This window comes from Equus caballus, chromosome 16 (assembly GCF_041296265.1).
Source record: "Equus caballus isolate H_3958 breed thoroughbred chromosome 16, TB-T2T, whole genome shotgun sequence".
NCBI classification, from domain to species: Eukaryota; Metazoa; Chordata; class Mammalia; order Perissodactyla; family Equidae; genus Equus; species Equus caballus.
In genome coordinates this window covers 19,116,822-19,141,202 of record NC_091699.1, presented here as the reverse complement: position 1 = coordinate 19,141,202, position 24,381 = coordinate 19,116,822, and the positions used below count along the sequence as shown (strand labels likewise).

The 24,381-nt window shown below is 37.1% G+C and overlaps 1 protein-coding gene across 12 annotated transcripts in view; it reads right to left on the bottom strand.

Moving 5' to 3' along the window:
• RAD18 (RAD18 E3 ubiquitin protein ligase) overlaps window positions 1–24,381 on the bottom strand; it is a 161,013-nt gene that overhangs the window by 48,618 nt on the left and 88,014 nt on the right. For all 12 annotated transcript variants that reach the window (XM_023620038.2, XM_005600404.4, XM_001495792.5 and 9 more), the window contains 2 exons: window positions 14,425–14,562; window positions 9,392–9,566 (listed from right to left, as the gene is read on the bottom strand). In XM_023620038.2, coding sequence (XP_023475806.2) covers window positions 9,392–9,566; window positions 14,425–14,562 — 313 coding nt within the window. The remainder of the gene's footprint in view (window positions 1–9,391; window positions 9,567–14,424; window positions 14,563–24,381) is intronic.

Below are 24,381 nucleotides of genomic sequence, written 5' to 3'. Positions count from 1 at the left end.
ATCGAACACGGTTGATTTTTTTAATCATTGAGAGTAAGCTGCGGCCATCGTGCCCCTTCAACACTTCAGTGTGCATTTCTTAAGAACAAGTACAATCATCTACATGACAATAAAATTATCAAAATCAGGAAACTGAATATCGATATAGTATTACCTACAGACCTTATTCAACTTTCTTCAGGTATGCCAAAAGAAACAGTATCTCTCTTTAACTTCTTCTGCCTAGAAGTGAAGCGCTCGAATATTTTTCAAAAATAATCTAAAGATTCTTCCAAGGAGAAGCATGACTACTATTCATCTCTGTGCGAAGATAAAGCTTCCTCCCTAGGGTCATAATCAAAAGCATCCTTTCTTGAAACTTAGCACTCAATAAAAATGCAGTTTTCTCTGCTTGCCAAAACTTGGGGAACAAAAGCTCTCTCTTCTTGATTAAGAAGAACAATAACATAATTTACAGAAATTTGGACAAGTTTCTTTATCTCTTGGAAATCATCTAGCAAGAAGTTATACAAAATTCCAAAATTCTTATCGATTTGTTTATCATCTATCTTCAGGCTGGCAAGACAGAATCAATATAAGACGAATAATTCACATTCTATAAAAGTACTTAAGAATTAAGAATCAAGTTAGCAACAAAACAGCTTCATCCTAATAATTATTTGGATTGGATATACCTATTAGATCTTCAAATAAGATTATTCTTAGCTGTCAGTCTGCCATATTATGTAAGTTTGACTATTGCTGTAACACAAAGAAAACCAATGTCTTTATTCAACAATATAAGAGTGAGATCTATATTCTGTATTACAGCATGACTGCATGAATTAAAAGACAATTCCCAATATATTTGCACTCACATTACACCTAAAACAGTATGACTTTTCTCTTAAAAGAGAAAAAAAAGCAAAAAAATTATAAAATGGTGTGATTCTTCTGTTGGAGACAATACTCCAAGCTAATAATGAACAAAAGAAAGAAGGAGTTGCCATGCTTATATCAGACAAAGTAGACTTCAAAGCAAAACAGATAAAGAAAGACAAAGAGGGGCAGTATATAATGATAAAAGGGACGCTCCACCAAGATGACATAACACTTATAAATATATACGCACCTAACACAGGAGCACCAAAATTCATAAAGAAACTATTAACAAAACTAATAGGAGACATCAACAGCAATACAATAATAGTAGGGGACCTCAACACCTCATTAACACCAATGGACAGATCATCCAGACAGAAAATCAACAAGGAAATTATAGAATTAAATGAAAAATTAGATCAGATGGACCTAATAGATATATATAGGACACTTCATCCAAAAACAGCAGGTTACACATTCTTCTCAAGCACGCATGGAACATTCTCAAGGATAGAGACCATATCTTGGGAAACAAAGCGAGCATCAATAAGTTCAAGAGGGTTGAAATAATATCAAGCATCTTTTCTGATCATAATGCTATGAAACTAGAAATCAACTACAAGAATAAAGCTGGGAAAGGGCCAAAAATGTGGAGACTAAACAACATGCTACTGAACAAACAATGGATTATTGAAGAAATTAAAGAAGAAATCAAATATTATCTGGAGACAAATGAAAATGAAAACACACCGTACCAAATGATTTGGGACGCAGCAAAGGCAGTCCTAAGAGGGAAATTCATTGCAATACAGGCTCACCTCAATAAGCAAGAAAAATCTCACATAAACAACCTCAAACGACACCTAATGGAATTAGAAAAAGAAGAACAAACAAAGCCCAAAGTCAGTAGAAGGAGGGAAATAATAAAAATTAGAGCAGAAATAAATGATATTGAAACAAAAAAGACAATAGAAAGGATCAATGAAACAAAGAGTTGGTTCTTCGAAAAAATTAACAAAATCAACAAACCCTTAGCCAGACTCACTGAAAAAAAAAGACAGAAGTCTCAAATAAATAAAATTAGAAACAAGAGAGGAGAAATCACAACAGATACGGAAGAAATACAAAGGATCATAAGAGAATACTATGAAAAACTATATGCTAACAAATTGAACAACCTAGAAGAAATGAATAAATTCCTAGACTCATACAACCTACCCAAACTGAATCAGGAAGAAATAGAGAATCTGAATAGACCAATCACAAGTAAAGAAATAGAAACAGTAATCAAAAACCTCCCCAAAAATAAGAGTCCAGGACCAGACAGCTTCTCTGGAGAATTCTACCAAACATTCAAAGAAGATTTAATACCTATCCTCCCCAAACTATTCCAGAAAATAGAGGAAGATGGAGCACTCCCTAATACATTCTATGAAGCCAACATCACCCTGATCCCCAAACCTGATAAGGACAAACACAAAGATGGAAAACTAAAGGCCAATATCACTGATGAACATAGATGCAAAAATCCTCAACAAAATTTTGGCAAACCGAATACAGCAATATGTCAAAAAGATTATACACCATGATCAAGTAGGATTTATACCAGGGACACAGGGATGGTTCAACATCCACAAGTCAATCAACGTGATTCACTACATTAACAAAATGAGAAACAAAAACCACATGATCATCTCAATAGATGCAGAGAAAGCATTCGACAAGATCCAACACCCATTTATGATAAAAACCCTCAATAAAATGGGTATAGAAGGAAAGTACCTCAACATAATAAAGGCCATATATGACAGACCCACAGCCAACATCATACTCAATGGAGAAAAACTGAAAGCCATCCCTCTCAGAACAGGAATAAAACAAAGGTGCCCACTTTCACCACTTTTATTCAACATAGTACTGGAGGTTTTGGCCAGAGCAATTCGCCAGGAAAAAGAAATAAAAGGAATCCAAATAGGCAACGAAGAAGTAAAACTCTCGCTATTTGCAGATGACATGATCTTATATATAGAAAACCCCAAAGAATCCATAGAAAACCTATTAGAAACAATCAACAACTACAGCAAAGTTGCAGGGTATAAAATCAACATACATAAGTCAGTAGCATTTCTATATGCTAACAATGAACTAACAGAAAAAGATCTCAAGAACTCAATCTCATTCACAATCACAACAAAAAGAATAAAATACCTTGGGATAAATTTAACTAAGGAAGTGAAAGATCTATACAACGAAAACTATAAGACCTTCTTGAAAGAAATTGACGATGACATAAAGAGATGGAAAGACATTCCATGCACATGGATTGGAAGAAGAAATATAGTTAAAATGTCCATACTACCTAAAGCAATCTACAGATTCAACGCTATCCCAATCAGAATTCCAATGTCATTATTTACAGAAATTGAACAAAGAATCCTAAAATTCATATGGGGCAACAAAAGACCCCGAATTGCTAAAGCAATCCCGAGAAAGAAGAACACAGCTGCAGGCATCACAATCCCTGACTTCAAAGCATACTACAAAGCTGCAGTAATCAAAACAGCATGGCATTGGTACAAAAACAGGTGCACAGATCAGTGGAACAGAACTGAAAGCCCAGAAATAAAACCACACATCTATGGACAGCTAATCTTTGACAAAGGAGCTGGGGGCCTACAATGGAGGAAAGAAAGTCTCTTCAACAAATGGTGCTGGGAAAACTGGACAGCCACATGTAAAAGAATGAAAATCAACCATTCTTTTTCACCATTTACTAAAATAAACTCAAAATGGATCAAAGACCTAAAGATTAGGCCTGAAACAATAAGGCTTCTAGAAGAGAATATCGGCAGTACACTCTGACATCAGCTTCAAAAGAATCTTTTCGGACACCATAACCCCTCACATGAGGGAAACAATAGAAAGAATAAACAAATGGGACTTCATCAGACTAAAGAGCTTCTTCAAGGCAAGGGAAAACAGGATTGAAACAAAAAAACAGCCCACTAATTGGGAAAAAATATTCACAAGTTATTTATCCGACAAAGGGTTAATCTCCATAATATACAAAGAACTCACACAACTCAACAATAAAAAATCAAACAACCCAATTACAAAATGGGCAGGAGACATGAACTGACATTTCTCCAAAGAAGATATACGGATGGCCAATAGACACATGAAAAGATGCTCATCATCACTAATCATCAGGGAAATGCAAATCAAAACTACACTAAGATATCACCTTACACCTGTTAGAATGGCAAAAATATCCAAAACAAGAAGTGGCAAATGTTGGAGAGGCTGTGGAGAAAAGGGAACCCTCATACACTGTTGGTGGGAATGCAAACTGGTGCAGCCACTATGGAAAACAGTATGGAGATTCTTCAAAAAGTTAAGAATAGAAATACCTTATGACTCAGCCATCCCACTACTGGGTATCTATCCTAAGAACCTGAAATCAGCAATTCCAAAAGTTCCATGCACCCCTATGTTCATCGCAGCATTATTCACAATAGCCAAGTCATGGAACCAACCTAAGTGCCCAGCAACTGAGGATTGGATAAAGAAGATGTGGTATATATATACAATGGAATACTACTCAGCCATAAAAAAGGACAAAGTCGTCCCATTCACAACAACATGGATAGACCTTGAGGGTATTATGTTGAGTGAAATAAGCCAGACAGAGAAAGACGAACTCTGTATGACTCCACTCATAGGTGGTAGTTAACATATGGACAAAGAGAACTGATCGGTGGTTGCCAGGGGGAAGGGGGTGGGGGGCGGGCACTAGGGGTGAAGTGGTGCACCTACAACATGACTAATAATGATGTACAACTGTAATTTCACAAGGATGTTAACTTTCATAACCTGAATAAAAAAAAAAATGGTCATCTATCTTTAGAAGGACGTACATATGAAAGTGTTATCATGAAGTTATTTCTGGCTGACAAAATTATGGAATTTTATTCTTTTTGTTTACCTAAATTTCCTACTTTCATAATAAACATGCATAACACATAAATTTAAAAGTATTTTTGAAAATGTAGGGTTTTACAATAAAAGCAACAAAAGTATCATAAAAAGAAAAAAATGAGAAAGTTTTTGTAAAAAATTAAAGGGATAAAGATAGGAACACTTCAATATACAAAAAAAAAAAAAGAATCCAGAAGGTTGAGTCATGATCCACAATGGACAACTGGTAAAGGAACACAAATAATTTACCAACTATTACACTTGCCAAAAATAATAGCAATACAGAATTTTAGGGTTAGAAAGTATCTCAACAAAGTCTCTAAGTGTAGTACCCCATCTCACTTCTAGCTGATAGAATATAAAAAGAAGATCAGATAAATAAAGACCATTTATCTCTGCTATACTATGATTCTACTAAAAGCATTTGGTTGTGATGGGTCCCTTCTCACTTTGAATTCTTTTCTTCATTTCTATAGTATTAATTAGCCTAATCACTTGGGTATCTCTTTTGACTATTTAGATTCTGGAGTCACCAAATAACACTGGCACAAAGCAATGGATCAATATGCTCTGTGACAGCCCTCTGTCAGGTTACCACCAACCAGTTTTATGACCTACTTTATGAGTTTCCAAGTAGGTGACGAAATTATGTTTGAAGTGAGTCAGGGACCTTATTCATGTTCAGATACCACATTTCAAAAAATCTAAGACAACATTAATGGCAAGACAAACCATTATTTTATGTCACTAAGAGAGAAAAAATTAAGATCAATTTAACTATACTTCCTTTTCACTTAGAAGGTTTAAGTTTTACACATTTTAAATATCTGTGGACAGAAGGTTTTATCTCATACCACTGTTGTGCATATTACATAAAAAGATCTGAAATAAACTCATTAAAGTATTCCTAAAATGCCTTCAGATTCGGAGCCCGATTCTTCTTCATCGTATTGTGACTTATCTATGAGGTCTGAGTTTTCCCTTACAAAGCCATCCTCTGTACCACAAGAGCACTGGAGATACAGTACTTCTCAAAAGTCCTAGACGACTGTCTCCAGGAATTTCATCTAAGCCATTGACACCCATTCTGCAAACTGAACTCAGGATTTTGTTTCTTTCCTCAATCACATAGCATGTGACTGGGAGATAGGCAGCTTCTGTTCAGAGACAGTAAGAAGTGTCTAACAAACTGACGTTTGACACTCTAACAATAGTCTTTTGCAACATGTGAATAAGTCATGCTATTATGGCTTTGAAATTTCTTCCATCTATTCCAAGGGATTTGACCATTTCTCCTGCCTTCAGTCAATCACGTAACAAAAAGGCAATCCTTGCACTGTAGCTCATTGACAAAATGGAACAAGTCTTTAGACACCTGCGGATATCTCACTTTCCTAGGTCCTGTAAATCACTCAACTGTTTTGCAAGAAAATACGAAATTGCAGTCATTTGTCAAATGATGAATACTACCCTCACAGCAAACTTACACCCTGCTGCATTTTCTGTGGCTTTCTTTATACACAATAACTTTTTTGTCTCTTATTTTGTTGAAGACATTTTATTATTTATTTATTTATTTTTGGTGAGGAAGATTGTCCCTGAGCTAACATCTGTGCCACGCTTCTTCTACTTTACATGTGGGATGCTGCTACAGCATGGCTTGATGAGCTGTGTGTAGGTCCACGCCCAGGATCCAAACCTGCGAACCTCGGGCCACCAAAGCAGAGTGTGCGAACTTAACCACTACACCACCAGGGTGGCCCCTGTTGAAGACATTTTTAAATGGCAAACCAATGTAACGCTAACAATACATGTAACTCAACTGAAATGATGACAGTCTGGAGAGCCATAATGCTCACACACTGACAAGTATAGCATGCCTGCAACCTGGCTCGTAGCAACTGTAAGGCACCATTGATTACAGTACACATGCAATTTCAGACATTAAAATGTAAAACCAAAAATGTATGTCTTAGAATCAATAAATCATTCACTTAATAAAGGTCTTATAATAGACCTTTGGCAGGAGATTTTTTTAAAAAATGAGTGAGACTCAATTCTTAAGGACTTCAACGAGTAATAATAGGAATGACAAAGATAGTCAAATAAGTATAACACAAGACAGGATTTGATTTCAATCAGCTGCTATGGAATTCATATACACTGCTATAGAAATTCACAGAGGAAGTCAAAATTACTTCCTGCTTAGTGGGAAGAAGAAGAGAAGACAGAGATCGAAGTAGGGCTGAGGGAAAGGGGTCATTGAAGAGCAAACTTAAGGAACGACTGACAGAACAATGTGCTAGAGGAGGTAGATGAATTTGTCCTAAGAAATAATATGTCTTTATCTCATCATTGACAGGAAAGAAGAGTCTTTAGAAATACCTTAAGAAACATGTCTTTCTCTCATACTTAAAAGGAGAGAAGAGGTTAGAAATTACAAGAAATCTTAAAAGGAAAGAAGACAGGTCAGACTAGCTGTCCTCGGTGGACTGGGAGACAAGGTGTCTACTGGAAGTGAAGAAACAGACACAGGCAGTTGGTCCGGAACAGGTGCCGTGGGAAATGTAACGGGAGTAAACTAGAAGACTGCGCCTCAGTGTGAGTGCCTGGCTGAGGCCACGTTCAGTGACGTCTGAAAGCAACTCCACAGCCCAGGCTCACAACGTTCTCTGGCAAAGTTCAAATATAATTGATTTTGTCCTTATAAAAGTACAATAATAATCATCTATTTATCAAAGACTCTCATATCTATAATCTCACTTCATCTTCCCAACAGATCTGAGATGTAAGATATGTTTATGTGCTTTTCATAAATATGGAAGCAAGCTTCAAAAGACTCACTCCCAAATCACCCAGCAGACCTGACCCGAAGCCATTCAGCTGTAAATCTACTACTTTTCCTGCGACACCACAGCTGCTTCCAGCTGCATCCTTACTCCTCCACAGCCTGCTCCTGAATCAGAGTGGGAGGAGGGGTGTGTGTACAGACATATACACATGCATAACTAATTCAAAATGTGAAACAGAATATAACAGCTTACGTTAAAAAAATTTTTTTAATGGTTTAATAATCCTCTCACAGTTCAGTGATGCCAGTAAGTGTGTCCAAGGCCAATATCTCCAACAAACTCATCCTATTTCCCACACTCTCACCACCAGATAAATATCCATCTTGCTGCCATGTGTTTCCCACTGGACTTTCCCCCATTCCCCTGACTCCAAGTTCATAAAAATATCCTGTTTCACCCTGGCCTTCTGAAACATTCAGGTATCCCATGACTGTGGTTAAAAGCTAATTCTTTCTCCCCTGAACTCTATTTCCTCCATTTTTACCCTGTATCCCTACAAGACCTGTGTTTAAGAACAAATACTGCCTATAGGACTTGCAGGAATGGCCTGATCTACAGAAACTGTGCAGCAGTACCACACTCTTAGAGAAAACTCAGGCCATGTGTTTTTCCTGTACCCAACTTGAGATACTATGTTTTTGACTTTGAAGATGTTAGGGGTGAGGTGAGATTTTCCCTTCTAAATACTTGATTCTGAATAATTTGAAATTGTTTCCCAAGAACCCTAGAGTTTTGGGGTATACTCCTCTTATAAAAAAGTTTCTTAATTTGATTTCAGATTACACATAATCTATTATTCTAGAGCACTGTTAACAATTTTTAAATGAACAATATCAAAGATGAAATAATTTCCAAGACATAGTCACCTGCTGCTGGTAGCATTTAAAACTGGTATAATTCATTCGGAAGGCAACACCCCCACCAACCACAGTCAAAATGATGTTAGCGATAAGGAAATACTTCACTAGAAACAAAAGGCTCTGTATAAGGAGGACTTTACCACAGCTCTAGGGGTATAAGTAGAACACTGGGTAAAACGTAGATATCCAACAGAAACTGAGGAGTTTGGTCAGTCATAGTATCGAAACACAAGAGAACAGTGCACCCACTAAAAAACTGTTTTAAAGATGAGGTAAGAAACATGAGTAGCATTTATGATCTAAGTGGAACACCAGAACACAAAATGGTATATATATCATGACTTAACAGTATGACATCTTTTAAAAATACATCACCTTTTTAAACACCTTATAAAAAATCATTTGGGAAAATGACCCACCTCCAGATGTGTCATTTTTAAAGCTTCCCCATCCATTCTACTTGCTCCTTCTTTGTTTTACTCTCCTATGCACTGCCTTTCTGGTCATCTCCATTTTCTACTAGAGTTGTCTTTATCTCCTTCACTCACTGTCTTGACAAAAATTTCACTGCCTATCATGCTATTTTCCAACCCCATGATAAACACCTATCAAAGATTGCAGCGTAGAAAACAAAGCCACGCTGTGGCTGCTGCACATGCTCTCCCACATCCTGTCTTGCCATCACTGTGAAGTCACGAAGCAGTGAGAGGAGACTGAAATGGAAGGTGACTGAGGAAGTGCACTGTGCCTCAAAGTTACTTTCTAATTATTTTTGTCCATCTATCTTAGCAGGCATAAGAAATAGAAATTTAAAATAATCCACTGCTCCAAGCTTCTTACCTATTCCATGAATCTGATTCTGGTGAAGAAAAAGCTTCGATTTGAATATCAGTACAACTAGAAGAGTCATCTGATCTATCAGGCTCCAGTTTCCCTGGGGAGTCCAGCTTTGACTGGGGGAAGTGGTTTGTTACCAAGGGTACGTCCGAGAATTTCGTTTTATTATCTTCCTCTCCTAAAAAGGAAAAAAGAAATGAAAGAAAGGAAAAAAAGAGAAATATTTAAGAGTACCTTAAAATCTACAACATCTGTATGTTTATTATTTTCACAACTTTTAATATTGCTACTTATACTTAGTAAAATAGAAGTTTAAGTAACATTGATTCCAAAACTCTAGTGACAGCCAGAGAATAAGAATCAACACTGCAATGGTACCCTCTAATTATACTGTCCATCCCATGTATTTCCAGATTAATTAATTTAAAAACAAAATTTCCTTTAAAACCACGAGTGGGGAGAACTCTGTAATTCTAATGAGGCTTCTATTTACAGTATTACTAAAGGATTCTGCATATTTCACAGATCAGAGAGCACTGATAAACATAAGAAACAAAAAAAGAATATTCAATTAACAAGAGAACCATAATATTTGTCAGCGACTACTATATGATAGTCACTCTATCTGGATTTTTTTCTAAATCTGTTACACAGAATCTAACACTCACTATAGAAAAGGAAAACTGATCAGACATAACTAATATTTCCAGTTGATCCAATACATGTCACATTTCTATGTATTCCTTGTTATATTCTCAATTTCTGAGGTCTCTTATTGCAGATAAAGATAAAGGCCCAGGAAAGCTGGAGGGACGCAGACACAGTGTTTGCCAAGAATGTGACATGCAGTTATGACCAAGTATCTGTAAATATGAGTGCAGAAAACAATATCCATGAAGGAGTCTTCAGTGCCCAGGATGCTCCCTCACAGTCTGTCTCAGGACTCAGCTGGGATTTCAGTTGTGCTGTCTGTAAGATTCAGGAACTGAGTAGGGACTTAACATGCAAACCACATGTGCTAATCGTATAGAGCCCCTTTTCATGAGTTTCCTCATAGAAAAGCGGAGCTTTCACACATCACTCATCCAGTGCGCTTGTAAAGGTAAGTGACCTTTAACACAGGACACTAAAAAGAATTGTCAAGGTTTTGTTATAAAGAGAAAACTCATGGAAAAAGAATAAGACAACTTCTTCAAAAAAAAAACCTTTCCAAGTCCATAGAGTCAAGATTTTTCCAGAAATAATTATGTTTTTGTTATCCTGGAGAACAGCATACATCAGAAGAGAATGATTTCTCAAAATAAGCTCCTGGTGTTGCCTGGCTTTCGACAAGCCTAACCCTTACCAAAACAAAACTGTACTCTCTAATGTTTATGTAGCAAAGGGAAAAAAGAAGCCAAGACAACCATCCAGGATCTCGAGGATCTCCTCTTGCAAAAGGACACCCAGGACCACGTTAAGAGGAATCAATCACCTGGTAAACTCAGTGAACCCAAGCAAATCTATCACTCAACTTGCCGGGAGAACGCAATCAACCTGGCAAATCAGGGAGCAGGAATTCAACTTAAAACTATCTTTTATTTTTGCACCTGATTTATATTCTTCTCTTACAGAAGCTTCTAGAAGATAAATTCCCTCTTGGGGATAAATATCATTCAACGATTTGTGGGCAATGAGAGTCAGTTATCCTCCATAGGTAACTGAGATCCCAGAACAGGACTTCAAATAGAGCCCCAAAATGAGGCTCTGACTCAACCTCCCCAAAGACATGCAGCAAAAGCAGATGAAGGCTTTATTTGGGAGAACATGCGTCTTGTTCACTTACATTGGCACTTCAATGAGCAAGTTTACCCTAAAGAGCAAAAATTGGTTTTATAATGGTTGTATGATGCTAGACAACCCCCAGCTTTTGAGTCAGTGTGTGTCCTCGTCTCTCACTTCCCGCCCTTCTCAGACAGGAGCATTCATGCACAGCAACCTACCAGTAGCACTCATTTCTGAACATATGATATACAACCTCTGAGCACAAGCAATCAATCATTTTCCAGAGAGATTCAACCAATAAACAAAAACGTTCTCCTAATCCGAGATATTAAAGTGGGTTTTCTTAGGAGCTAAACTACTTTCTAAGAATATCCTTTAACAACTGCATTAACAAATTCAATTTGTTCACAAAGACCATGAGGTATACACTCAGGCAGCAACCTACTAAATGACACCAAGAGAATTTATGACAAAAATAAGGAATGCAGTAACACCTAAAAAGAATAAAATACTTAGGAATAAATCTAACCAAAAAGGTGGAAGATCTGTATGCTGAAAACTACAAAACTTTGCTGAAAGAAACTAAAGACAAATAAATGAAAGACATCTTGTATTCATGGATGGGAAAACTTAAATGGCACTTTTTGCAGAAAGAGAAAAATCTATCCTAAAATCACATGGAATCTCAAGGGACCCAAATAGCCAAAATAATCTTGAAAAGAAAGGATAAAGTTGGAGGACTCAAACTTCCCAACTTCAAAATTTATTATATAGCTACAGTAATTAAAACAGCATAGTTCTCGTCTAAGGACAGACATATAGACAAATAGAACAGAACACAGAGTACAGAAATAAACCCTCATATATATGGTCAACTGATTTTCTTCTCTTTTCTTTTTGTTAAGTATGCTTTTTGATGAGGAAGACTGGCCTTGAGCTAACTTCTGTTGCCAATCTTCCTTTTTTGTTTTTCTTTTTTCTCCCCAAAGCCCTAGCACACAGTTGTATATCCTAGTTATAGGTCATTCTAGCTCTTCTATGTGGGATGCCGCCGCAGCATGGCTTGATGAGCAATGTGTAGGTCTGTGCCCAGGATCTGAACCAACAAACCCTGGGCCGCTGAAGAGGACTGTGCAAACTTAACCACTCGGCCACGGGGCCGGCCCCTCAACTGATTTTCAACAAGGATGTCAAGAGCATTCAGCGGGGAAAGGATAGTTTTTTTAACAAATGATGCTCAGAAAACTGGATTATCTACAGGCAAAAGAATGAAGTTGACTCTTACCCTACACCATATACAAAAATTAACTTGAAATGGATCACAGATCTAAACATAAAAGCTACAACTACTCTTAAGAAAAATCATAGAGGAAAATCTTCATGACGCTGATTTGGCAACAACTTCATGGACATAATACCAAAAGCACAGGCAAAAACAAAAATAGATAAATTTAACTTCATCAAAATTAAGCACCTTTGTGCATCAAAAGATACTATCAAGAAGGTAAAAAGACAACCTAGAAAATGTGTACAAATATTTGCAAATCATATATATGGTAAAAGATTAATATCCAGAATATATAAAGAACTCCTAAAACTCAACAACAAAAAAACAAACCACCAAATTAAGAAAATGGGAAAGCGAGGTCAGACTGGTGGTGTAGTGGTTAAGTTCGTGCCCTTTGCTTTGGCACCCCAGGGTTCACAGGTTCAGATCCCAGGCATGGACCTATGCACACCTAATCAAGTCATGTTGTGGCGGCATCCCACGTACAAAATGGAAAAAGATGGGCAAAGATGTTAGCTCAGGGTCAATCTTCCTTAGCAAAAAGAGGAAGATTGTTAATGAATGTTAGCTCATGGCCAATCTTCTTCACCAAAAAAAAAAAAGGGCAAAGGACTTAAACAAACAATTCTCCAAAGAAAAACAAATGGCTAATGACCATATGAAAAGATGCTTAACATCATGTCAATAGGAAAATGTAAATCAAAACCACAATGAGATACCACTTCACACCTACGATAATAGCTATATGTAGTAAAAAAAAACAAAAACGGAAAATAGCAAGTGTTGGTGAGGATACAGAGAAATTGGAATCCTCAAGCATTACTGGCAAGGATGTAAAATGGTGCAGCTCCTGTGGAAAACAGTTTGATGGTTTCTCAAAAGGTAAACATAGAATCACCATGTGAACCAGAAACTCTGCTCCTAGGGATGTGTCCACAAGAACAGAAAGCAGAGACCTGAACAGATGTTTAACACCAATCTGCACAGCAGCATTATTCACAGTAGCCACAAGGTGAAAGCAGCCATTACAGACTGATGGATAAACAAAACGTGGTACATATATATGATGGAATATTACTCAGCCATAAAAAGGAATGGCATTTTGATATATGCTACAACAAAAGGACCTTGAAAACATCATGCTTAATGAAATAAGCTGATATGGAAGGACAAATATGATTGCACTTATATGAGGTACCTAGAACAAGCAAATTCATAGACAGAGAAAGTAGAATACAGATTACCAGGCCTGGCAGGGAGAGGGGAAGAGAGAATTACTATTTAATGGGTACAGAGATCTCACAGGAGATGATGAAAACGTTTGGGGTGTAGATAGTGGTGATGGCTACAGAACATTGTGAATGTATTTAATGCCACTGAATTGTATATTTATGAATGGTTAAAATGATAAATCTTATGTATATTTTACAACAATAAAAAAAAATAAGGATTTTTCTGGTGTACTTTCTTCCATTATGATTCTCTTTTTGTTCACTGGCCCAAAGTCCTGGCAACAGAAATATAATATTAATCTCAAATTTAAAAATGGGTCAAAATTAAGGAATGTGCTATGTATTGGTATACCAAGTGTATTAGCTTTAGATTTTTTAGTAGAACATTCCTTCCAAAATAAATACCAGTGACCTGTAACAATAATTTATTGTCTTTGAGGACATCTGAGGGTGTGCAGCACTAAATCCTACACCTGGAAAACATCCTCAAGCTTAACCAACTAAGCACCTTCAGATTTATCATTAACGGAAAGGAAGACAGACTTTAGAAACTCTGTTCAGCACATTCTCCTAATCATTTTTCCCAGAGTAATAAACCTAATTTACGTTCAACAACTGTTATATGTCTAAAAATACCTTTTCTCATTTCAAACAACTAAAAAGTCCAAAGTTAATTCTCTTGGTTTTATTTTCTTTTTATATTAAAAATAAACAGTGAATTTCAACACATTTCTGTTTTCAAAGTCTCTTACCCATGCATACAGATAATAGCTTTTTTGGAGATTCATCTTCTTTTTTTGTTACTTCTTTTTTTGACATTCCAACAGCTTGCTTGTATCCTTTTTTGGCCTGATCCACCAGAAGCTGAAATTCATTCTGATGTTTTTTACCTGAAATTCAAAAGATCTCAGTAAAGCAAGGACTATAAAAGTAATACATCTACACCCAACAAACTGAGCATCAAGAAGCGTACAAGCTTGCTCAAGAATGGCACCCTGGGGAATCACCTGCAATGCACAGAAAAGCTGGCCAGGACAACAATACCAAGGGCTGGGGGACGGTGCAAGCCTCTCCTCTCACCTTCTCCCTTCCCTGGATACAAACACGGAAACATGATACTCCTAGTCTGCTACTGCCAATATATTTACGTGTATCGTATGTGTAGGAAAACTCCCAGTGAAACTAATGTGTCGGGTTGTAAAGTGTCTGGTAAATTTTAAATAAGAGATTGGTTTCTTCCCAAACTCCATACTCTAGAAAGGCTTTTGATAGAGCATAAAAGATGCTACTTTCTTAAATATAGCCAAAAGACATCATTCTAACTTCCAAGACACAAAAGAGTACTAAGACGAAGAATATTAACTGAATATAAAAGCAGAAGCCTCTAGGGAGGGTGGGTTATAAAAACAAAGGATAGGGGCCAGCCCAGTGGTACAGTGGTTAAGTTTGCACACTCTGCTTCAGCAGCCCCGGGTTGGCAGGTTCGGATCCTGGGCTTGGACCTACACAACACTCATCAAGTCATGCTGTGGAGGTGTCTCATATGCAAAACGGAGGAAGGTTGGTGCAGATGTTAGCCCGGGGACAATTTTCCTCACCGAAAAAAAAAAAAAGAATATCCATTTCAACTACCCTTTTTTCCTTCACTTTTCTTGCCTGTTTCCCATGACATGCCTTTAACAATCAAAGACCCCTACCACCCCCACCACCACTCCACCTCACCTTAGGATGTTATAATTAACACCAGTCTTAGTTTACTATTACTTTTAACACCTCTGAAGATAATTTAAGTGGAGTTCTAGGTTATCATTATTAATGTACACTAATTTACTCAATAGAGTAGCTGGCCATCGTTAGGACATCTATTTGTGACTCTGAAGCAGGGTTCAAATAGCTGAGGTTGCACTTATTTAGCAATCTTTAACACCTAAGTCATAGTTCAAAATGTCATCAATCCTGTAAAAATACATTTTAGAATCATACTGCAAATGGTTAAAACAAAGTTTTAAGACTGTTTTCATACAGTAAACAACATGTTCCCAGTAGCACAATACTAAGAGTAACTCAGTATAAGGAAAAACTTGTGCTTCAATTAAAAACTCTGCGTTTTCTAGAGCTACTCTTCCAGGATTCCAGTCATTCACTGCCTTCGAGCTACGTTACAGCTCTGCAAACTGTAGATAACTGATGGCAACGGAAAATAATTCTTGTCTATGGACATGCAAAATCCTGTCTAGCGAAGATTCAACTGACTTCCCTCCCCACTGTGGAAGAAGCCAGTTCTGCCTCTATTGCACATTCATTTCAACATTCTTGCTCTATCAATGTGACTGCTCTTTGCATGTTAGGGAGAGACTGCTTCTAATTCCAATATATTTACGTGTATCGTATGTGTAGGAAAACTCCCAGTGAAACTAATGTGTCGGGTTGTAAAGTGTCTGGTAAATTTTAAATAAGAGATTGGTTAAAATTTCAGCAAAAGAAATATAAACTGGCCATAAAGATTACCGGAAAAAGTTAGCTCTTTAGACAGGGGTGAGATGCGATCTAGGACACAGGTCAGGTGACCCCTTCCAACCCCTATTTAACTCCCTGCATTCAAGGATAACTACTTGGTACTTCTCCAGCGCTCCAGAATCAATGGCAACCACCACCGCCATCATTACAAAGTTTCTGTCAGGCAAGGGTAACAACACTATGGGGTTTACGTAATTTAGTTAGGCCCTTTTCCTAGTAAGGTCACTCCATTGTGTACATATGGACTGTGGATTCAAGAATTATTCAAGAAGCTTGCTAAAGTAATCTCATTAACAGTTAAGGAGGTTTAATGCCTTCATCTTCTGAAGTAATAAAATCCAGGTTTACAAGAGATTTTCTTTTTTTAATCTAATTACCACTACAGGTAGGCTGGAAACCAAAAAGTAAATGGCAGCCGCTGTTCTTGCTTTGGTCCAAGAAGTCCAATAACCCCTGCTCAAACAATGAACAATGCCAAGAGATTATGACTAATAAAATTGTTCCCACTCATCTCTTCACCTCATTCTAGGAGTTCTGCCATCTGGCAAGGAGGACTTAAGAGTTTAAAATCTCAGTTCTGCTAGTTAAATGCCCTGAATTACCTCTTCAGAATTTTAAGTGGCTCAGATAGTTATGGGCACTGATGAATAAGCCGACATTCAACCAACTCGTGTTCTTCAAGATTTTTAATGCTAGCGCTTTCTGCCTCTCCAAGTAGAACTATCATCTTTTCTGGTGCCGAGTCAAGTTTTTCACTCCTTGACCACCTTAACTACTCTTTCTACTCTTACTATTTTGTTAAGAAAAAAATGCTAGTCTGGACCTACTAAGCTGTTTTTACAACACACAAGTACAGTCCCAGGCATATTTGTATGCCAATGGAAAAGATTCAAAGGAGAGGGGGAAATTGATGATATAGAAAAGAGAAAGGATAATTGCAGGTATTGCATCTTTGAGAAGGTCTTAATGATGGAATCCAGGGCATAAGTAGGGGTTGGCCCTTAATTACAGTAAGATTACTGTAAAGAACTCAGTAAAAAACTGTAAAGAACTTAATTAACTGCAAAGAAATTAGATCATATGTGCACAGATTAAGTAATGGTAGTTGGAAGATGACAGAGTTCCTGTTAGAATGTTTCTGTATTTTCGAAGTAGTATGAGGCCAACTGAGAAGGCACTGAGAAGGGAGTGTTGGGGGTTTGGAGAAAGTGTGAAATCATCACTTTGGAGACTAGTACAGCAAAGTTTACTAGAGAAAGGTAGCAGAGTTGTACATCAGTGTTGAGTGTCCACTTGAGACTTATGATCACGAATTTAGGGTGAGAATAGTCAGTTCAGGGCTAAATGCATAAGCCCTTAGTGAATGTTAGCTATTACCATGACTTTCTTCTCCATCCATGGTTAGCTGCTTGGGTGTCATAGGTGGTTTGTAAAAAAAAAAAATGCATGAGGGGCTGGCCCTGTGGCGGAGTGGTTAAGTTCATGCGCTCCACTTCTGCTGCCAACCTGGTTCCGATCCTGGGTGTGGACCTAGTGCTGCTCATCAGGCCATGCTGAGGTGGCGTCCCACACAGCAGAACCAGAAGGACCTACAACTAGAATATACAACTATGTGCTGGGGGGCTTTGGAGAGAAGGAAAAAAAAAAAAAGAAGATTGGCAACAGATGTTAGCTCAGGTGCCCAAAAAACCTGAGATTTTACTTCAGGAGACGCTGACTCCAAACTCGTCCCATGAATTAAAGTAGATGAGTAAGCATCTCGGGGGCATCCTCGTGGCGAGGGATGAGTCAGTCTCACTCCTGAGAGAGCCTGGTTTTGGTCTTGTGCAACCCTGGGTTCCAGAGTGCATTAAAAATGGAAAGAGTAAACAACCAAAATGTCCTTCAGCAGGCGAATGGATAAATAAACTGTGGTATATCCATACAATGGAATATTATTCAGCACTAAAAATAAATGTGCTATCAAGCCGTAAAAAGACATGGAGAAACTTTAAATGCATATTATTAAATGAAAGAAGTCAATATGAAAAGGCTACACACTGTATGATTCCAACTATATGACATTCTAGAAAAAGTAAAACTATGGAGACAATAAAAAGATCAGTGGTTGCCAGGGGCTTGGGGGTAGGGGAGGTGAATAGGCAGAGCACAGAGGACTTTCAGGGCAGTGAAAACACTGTATGATACTACAGTGATGCATGTCATTTAATCTTTGTCCAAAACCATGGAATGTACAACACCAAGAGTGAACCTTAAAGTAAACTATGGACTTTGGGGGATTATGATGTGTCAATGTAGGTTCATCACTGGAACCAGTGTACCACTCTGGTGGGCAATGTTGACAATGAACGAGGTTATGTATGTGTGGGGGCAGGGGATACATGTGACCTCTCTGTAACCTTTTCCTGCTCTAAAAACATAAAGTCTTACAAAAAGATAAAACCAGAGTAGGATACAGTATGGTTTGGATAAGTACAACCAACTGGCTTTGGAACTCAACTACCACACCATTTTTTTTTTTAAGTCATTAAAGAAATTTTGAGAAAAAAAATCACGGCAAACAATTTTTGCTAATGTTGGAGACTTTTAAGGTTGGAGAGGGGAAATTTTAACATCATGTCCCTTGACCCAACACCTACCTCTAGCTCTGACCTCACTTCTACGTTCTCCCTGACACAGTGAAACTTCGCCAAAGAGCTGTCTGCCGTAAGGGTCTCACTTCCTCACCTCCAATTTGGTCTCAGTCAGCTCTAAGTGCTTTTGATGGCTCCTCGCCAACGGAACTGTTCTGGTCAGTTTGCTGACTTCGTTGTGAAATCCACTGGTCCTTTCTATCTCCTCTTACTCAAACTTTCACAACAGCGTTTGACACAATTCGACATTTCTCCTTTCTTGAAACACTCTCTTTTCCTAGATTTCCTGATACCACGTTTCACAGTTTTTCTCCTATCTCATGGCCACTCATTCACAGTCTTCTCAGCTGCCTTCTCTACCCGTCGTCTATACTCTAAAACAGCAGACTTCAAAGAGCACTGGCTGACTGTTAAAGACCCCTGAGCCTCTTTCAGAGGCCAGATGAGGGAAAATCTGTTTTCATAATAATACTAAGAAGTTCTTTGCCTTTTTTGTTATGCTGACATATGCACTGATAGTGCCACAGCAACGGTGGATAAAAGTGCTGGTGCTCAGCAAGAGTTAACAAAGTGACACTGAACTGCACCAGTCATCAGCGCATTCCATGTGGCCACGCACTCATCAATTAAAAAAAAGGTCAATTTTACTTAAGAATGTCCTTGATGAAGTAGTAAAAATAACTATTAATCTTCTTAAATTTTGGCCCTTGAGTACACATCTTTTTAACACCCTCAGTGATGACACGAGAACTACAAATCCAGCACTTCCGCGACACGCCCAAAGTGCAGCGGACGCTTGCAGCAGCACCTGTGTGACCATTCAACCTGTGAGCTAAACTAGCCGCTTATTAAATGAATCTCGTTTCGACTTGAAAGAACAGCAGACAAAGTACGATTATTCAGGCTTGGATAACCTTCTTTCTCAAAAACGAATCAGGTGAGTTGTCACTTCAAGGAAAACAAGTGACAGTATTTGCTGCCAAAGATAAAATGAGAGCTTTCAATTGAAAATCCAAATTTTGGATAACTTGTATCCACCACTGTGAGCCTGACAGCTTCCCAATACTTAACTTTTCTGATAAGATTGGTGGTGATATCAAGGAATGCTATTTTTTCCATATTATATAATATAAAAGAAATATGCAAACATTTGGAACTCAATTAACCAATATTTTCCAAATAACCAACAAATGATGTTACAAAATCATTCACAGGTAAAAGAACCATTCAAAGTACATGACAGACCAGTGGATTTTATGTAATAGAGTACAGAAACTTCATTAATATGATTTCCAATTCCATTGTAACTCACCTTTCTGAAATAATACTTCCCAAGTTTTAGTGTAGTATCAAAGATTAGCCACAATTATCTAAAAAATCTATTGAAACACTCCCCCTCTTTTCAATTCCCTATCTGTGTGAGGCTGGATATTTTTTATATACTTTAACCAAAACAACCCGTGGCAACAGTTTAAATGCATAAGCTGATATGAGAATTAAGGTGTCTTCTATTAGATAAGACATTAAAGAAATCTGCAAAAATAGGAAAGAATGCTACTCTTCTCACTAGATTTTTAAAATCAGACACTGAGAAATAACACAAAAAAATCATTAATTTTAAGTGAACAATTTGAAGCATTTTTAAAAAGTGTATAGTTGTGTAACTACCAACACAATCATGAAACAGAAGATGCAATCACCCAGAAGAGCTCCTTCATGACTCTCCGTAGTCAGCCCTTTTTTCCACCTGCAGTCCCTGGCAGTACCAATCGCTTTCTGTTACTATATTTTTGCCTTTTCTAGAACTTTATATAAATGGAATCATGTAATACGTTATCTTTCTAGTTTGGCTTTTCCCTTAGCATAACGTTTCTGAGATTCATCCAAGTAGTTTCATATGTCAGGCGTTAATCCTTTTTTATTGCTAAGTACTGTTCCATTATATATGATGTATCACAATATGTTTATGGATATGTAGGTTGTTTCCAGTTCAGGATAATATGAATAAGCTGCCATAGCATTTGTCCATAACACTTACCAAATTGTTCATTTACAACTAATAAATTTTATTTTTTCTAAATTATATCTCAATAAATCTGATTTTAAAAATCTCTGGATGGACATAAGCTTTCATTTCTCTTGGGTAAAAAGCTAGGAGTAGAATAGTGGGTTGTATGGCAGGTGTATGTTTGTTCTATAACAAACAGCTAAACACTTACCTAAGTGGCTGTATCATTTTGCATTTTTACCAGCAATGTTTGAGAGTTTCATCTGTACCACATCCTGGCCAGCACTTCATATTGTCCTTTTTTTTTCTTTTGCCATTAAAATAAGTGTGTAATATTATTTCAGTGTCATTTTAATTTATATTTTCCTAAAGACTAATGACAAATAAGACTAACCATATCTTTTCATATGGTTATTTGATATATGAATATCCCATTTCATGAAGAATGTTTAAATCTTTTACCCGTTTTAAAAATATGGCATATACCTTATTACTGAATTGTAAGAATTCTTTATATAATATAGATACTAGTACTTTGTCAAGTGTAAATCTTACACTATTTTTTCACAATCTGTGGCTTGCTTTTTTCATTTTCAAATTTGTCTTCTGAAGAGTAAAAGCTTTTAATTTTAATGAAATATAATTTATCACATTTTCTTTTCTTTTTTTCTATTTTTTTTTTTTTACTGAGGAAGATTCGCCCTAACCTAATATCTTCCTCTATCTTTTAGTATGTGGGCTGCCAGCATAGCATGAGTGTTAACATAGCAGTGTAGGTCTGCACCTGGGAACCAAACCCAAGCCAACAAAGCAGAGCACTCTGAACTTAACCACCAGGCCACTGAGGCTGGCCCTTATCTTTTTTATGATTCATACTATTTGTGAAAGATGATCATGTCGACTGTGAATAAAAAGTTTTGTTTCTTCCTTTCAAATCTGTGTATTATTTATTTCTCTTTCTGGCCCTATCACATTGGCTAGGACCTATAGTTTAATGCTGAATAAAAGTGGCAGAAATGGACATGTCTACCTTGTTCCCAGTCAGAAGAAAAGCATTCTTCATTTCACCAATAAATATTATGTTGGTTGTAGGGTTTTTGTAGATATCCTTTATCAGATTGAAGAAATTCTGGGTTATTGAGACTTTTTATTATTAACGGATGTTCGACTTTGTCAGATGCTTATTCGGCATCTACTTAGAGAATCATATAGTGTGTTTTAGTTTGTTAATACAGTGAATTATATTAATTTCCTAACATTAAACCAATCTTGCATTCTTAGGATAAATCCTACTTGGTTATGATGTATTATCCTCTTTATGTATTGCTGGATCCGATCTACTAAAATTTTGTTAAGGATTTTTGCATCAATGTTCATGAGGAATGTTGGCCAGATCTTTTATTTTACTGTCTTTGTCTAGCTTTTAGTTTCACGGAAATTCTGGCCTCACAAAATGAAGTAGGAAGTATTCCTTCCTTTCAATTTTCTAGAAGAATTTGTGTAGAATTAGTATTATTTCCTTCTGTATGTGTTTTATAGAATTCACCAGTGAAGCCATTTAGATCTGGAGTTTCCTTCCTGGGAATGCAAATTTAATTTATTTAATAGATATATGGCTATTTAGCTTATCTATTTCTTCTTGAGTAAGGTTTAGTAATTTGTGTCTTTCAATGAATTCACCCATTTCATTTATGTTCTCAAATTTATTGACATGAAGTTGTTTATAATATTCCCTTACAATTATTCTTTTAATATCAGCAGGATACTTGTCAATTTCCCCTCTTTTATTCCTGAAATTGGTAATCTGTGTTTTCTCTCTTTTTATCCTGATCAGGCTTGCTAGAGGTTTATCAATTTTATTGATCTTTAGGTTTCATACATTTTCTTTATTATTTTTCTGTCTTCACTTTCACTGATTTCTGCTCTATCTTTAATACCACTACCTTCCTTCTGTTTACTTTGGGTGGAATTGCTCTTCTTTTTCTAGTTTCTTAAGGTGAAAGCATAGATTTAAAACCTCTTTTCTTTTTTTTTTTTAAAAGATTTTATTTTTTTCCTTTTTCTCCCCAAAGCCCCCCCCAGTACATAGTTGTATATTCTTCGTTGTGGGTCCTTCTAGTTGTGGCATGTGGGACGCTGCCTCAACGTGGTTTGATGAGCAGTGCCATGTCCACGCCCAGGATTCGAACCAGCGAAACATTGGGCCACCTGCAGCAGAGCGTGCGAACTTAACCACTCGGCCACGGGGCCAGCCCCTAAAACCGCTTTTCTAATACAAGCATTTAATGCTACTGACTTCCTTCTAAGCACTGCTTTAGCTGACACCACACTGATATGATGTATTTTCATTCTGTTCAATATATTCTTAATCTGTTTTTACCTCATCCAATGTATTTTTCACTTCAGGTATGTCTGTTATCTAAGGAATTTTAAAGATTTTATTTTTCCTTTTTCTCCCCAAAGCCCCCCAGTACATAGTTGTATATTTTTAGTTGCGAGTCCTTCTGGTTGAGGCATGCGGGATGCCGCCTCAGCATGGCTTGATGAGTGGTGCCATGTCCGTGCCCAGGATCCGAACTGGCGAAACCCTGGGCCTCTGAAGCGGAGCACACAAACTCAACCACTCGGCCACGGGGCCAGCCCGAGTCTTTTTTATACGGTCCATTTCTCACCTCAGCAGGACCCTGTTTTATTCTTCCTTCTTGCCATACAGAGCATATTTGTAAATGTTATTTTAACAGTTTTGTCTACTAGTTTGATCATCCCTGTCATTCCTGGGTCTGGTTCTATTAATTGATTTTTCTCCTTTCTATGGATCTTATATTTCTGCTTTGTTAAATCCTAGTAATTTCAATAGGATACTAGATACTGTTAATTTTATATTCTTGGTTGCTAGATTTTGTTCTCTCCTTAAACTGCATTGTATTTTGTTCTGGAGGCTCCTTGGAATCCATGGAATCATTTCAAGACTCACTTTCAAATTTGATTAGGGCAGACTGTCAAGTGAATGAGAAGACAAGCCACAGACTGGGAGGATTATCTGCAAAGACATATCTGACAAAGGACTGTTATCCAAAAATACATAAAGAACTTTTAAAACTCAGTAAGAAAATAAACAACCCAATTAAACAACGGGCAAAAGATCTGAACTGACACTTCACCAAAGAAGATATACAGATAGCAAATAAGCATATGAAAAGATGCTCAACATCATATGTCATTGGAGAACTGTACATTAAAACAACAATGAGATACCACTACACACCTATTAGAATGGCAAAAATCCAAAACACTAAAACCACCCTGGGCTGGTGAGGACGTGGAGCAACAAGAACTCTCACTCATTGATGGGCTGAATGCAAAATGATAGAGAAACTTTGAAAGACAATTTCTTACAAAACTAAAGATACCTTATGATCCAACAGTCACATTCCTTAGTATTTACCCAAATAAGTTGAAAATTTATGTCCACACAAAAACCTGCATATGAATGTTTATAGCAGCTTTTTATAATTGCCAAAACAAGCAACAAAGGTGTCCTTCAATAAGTG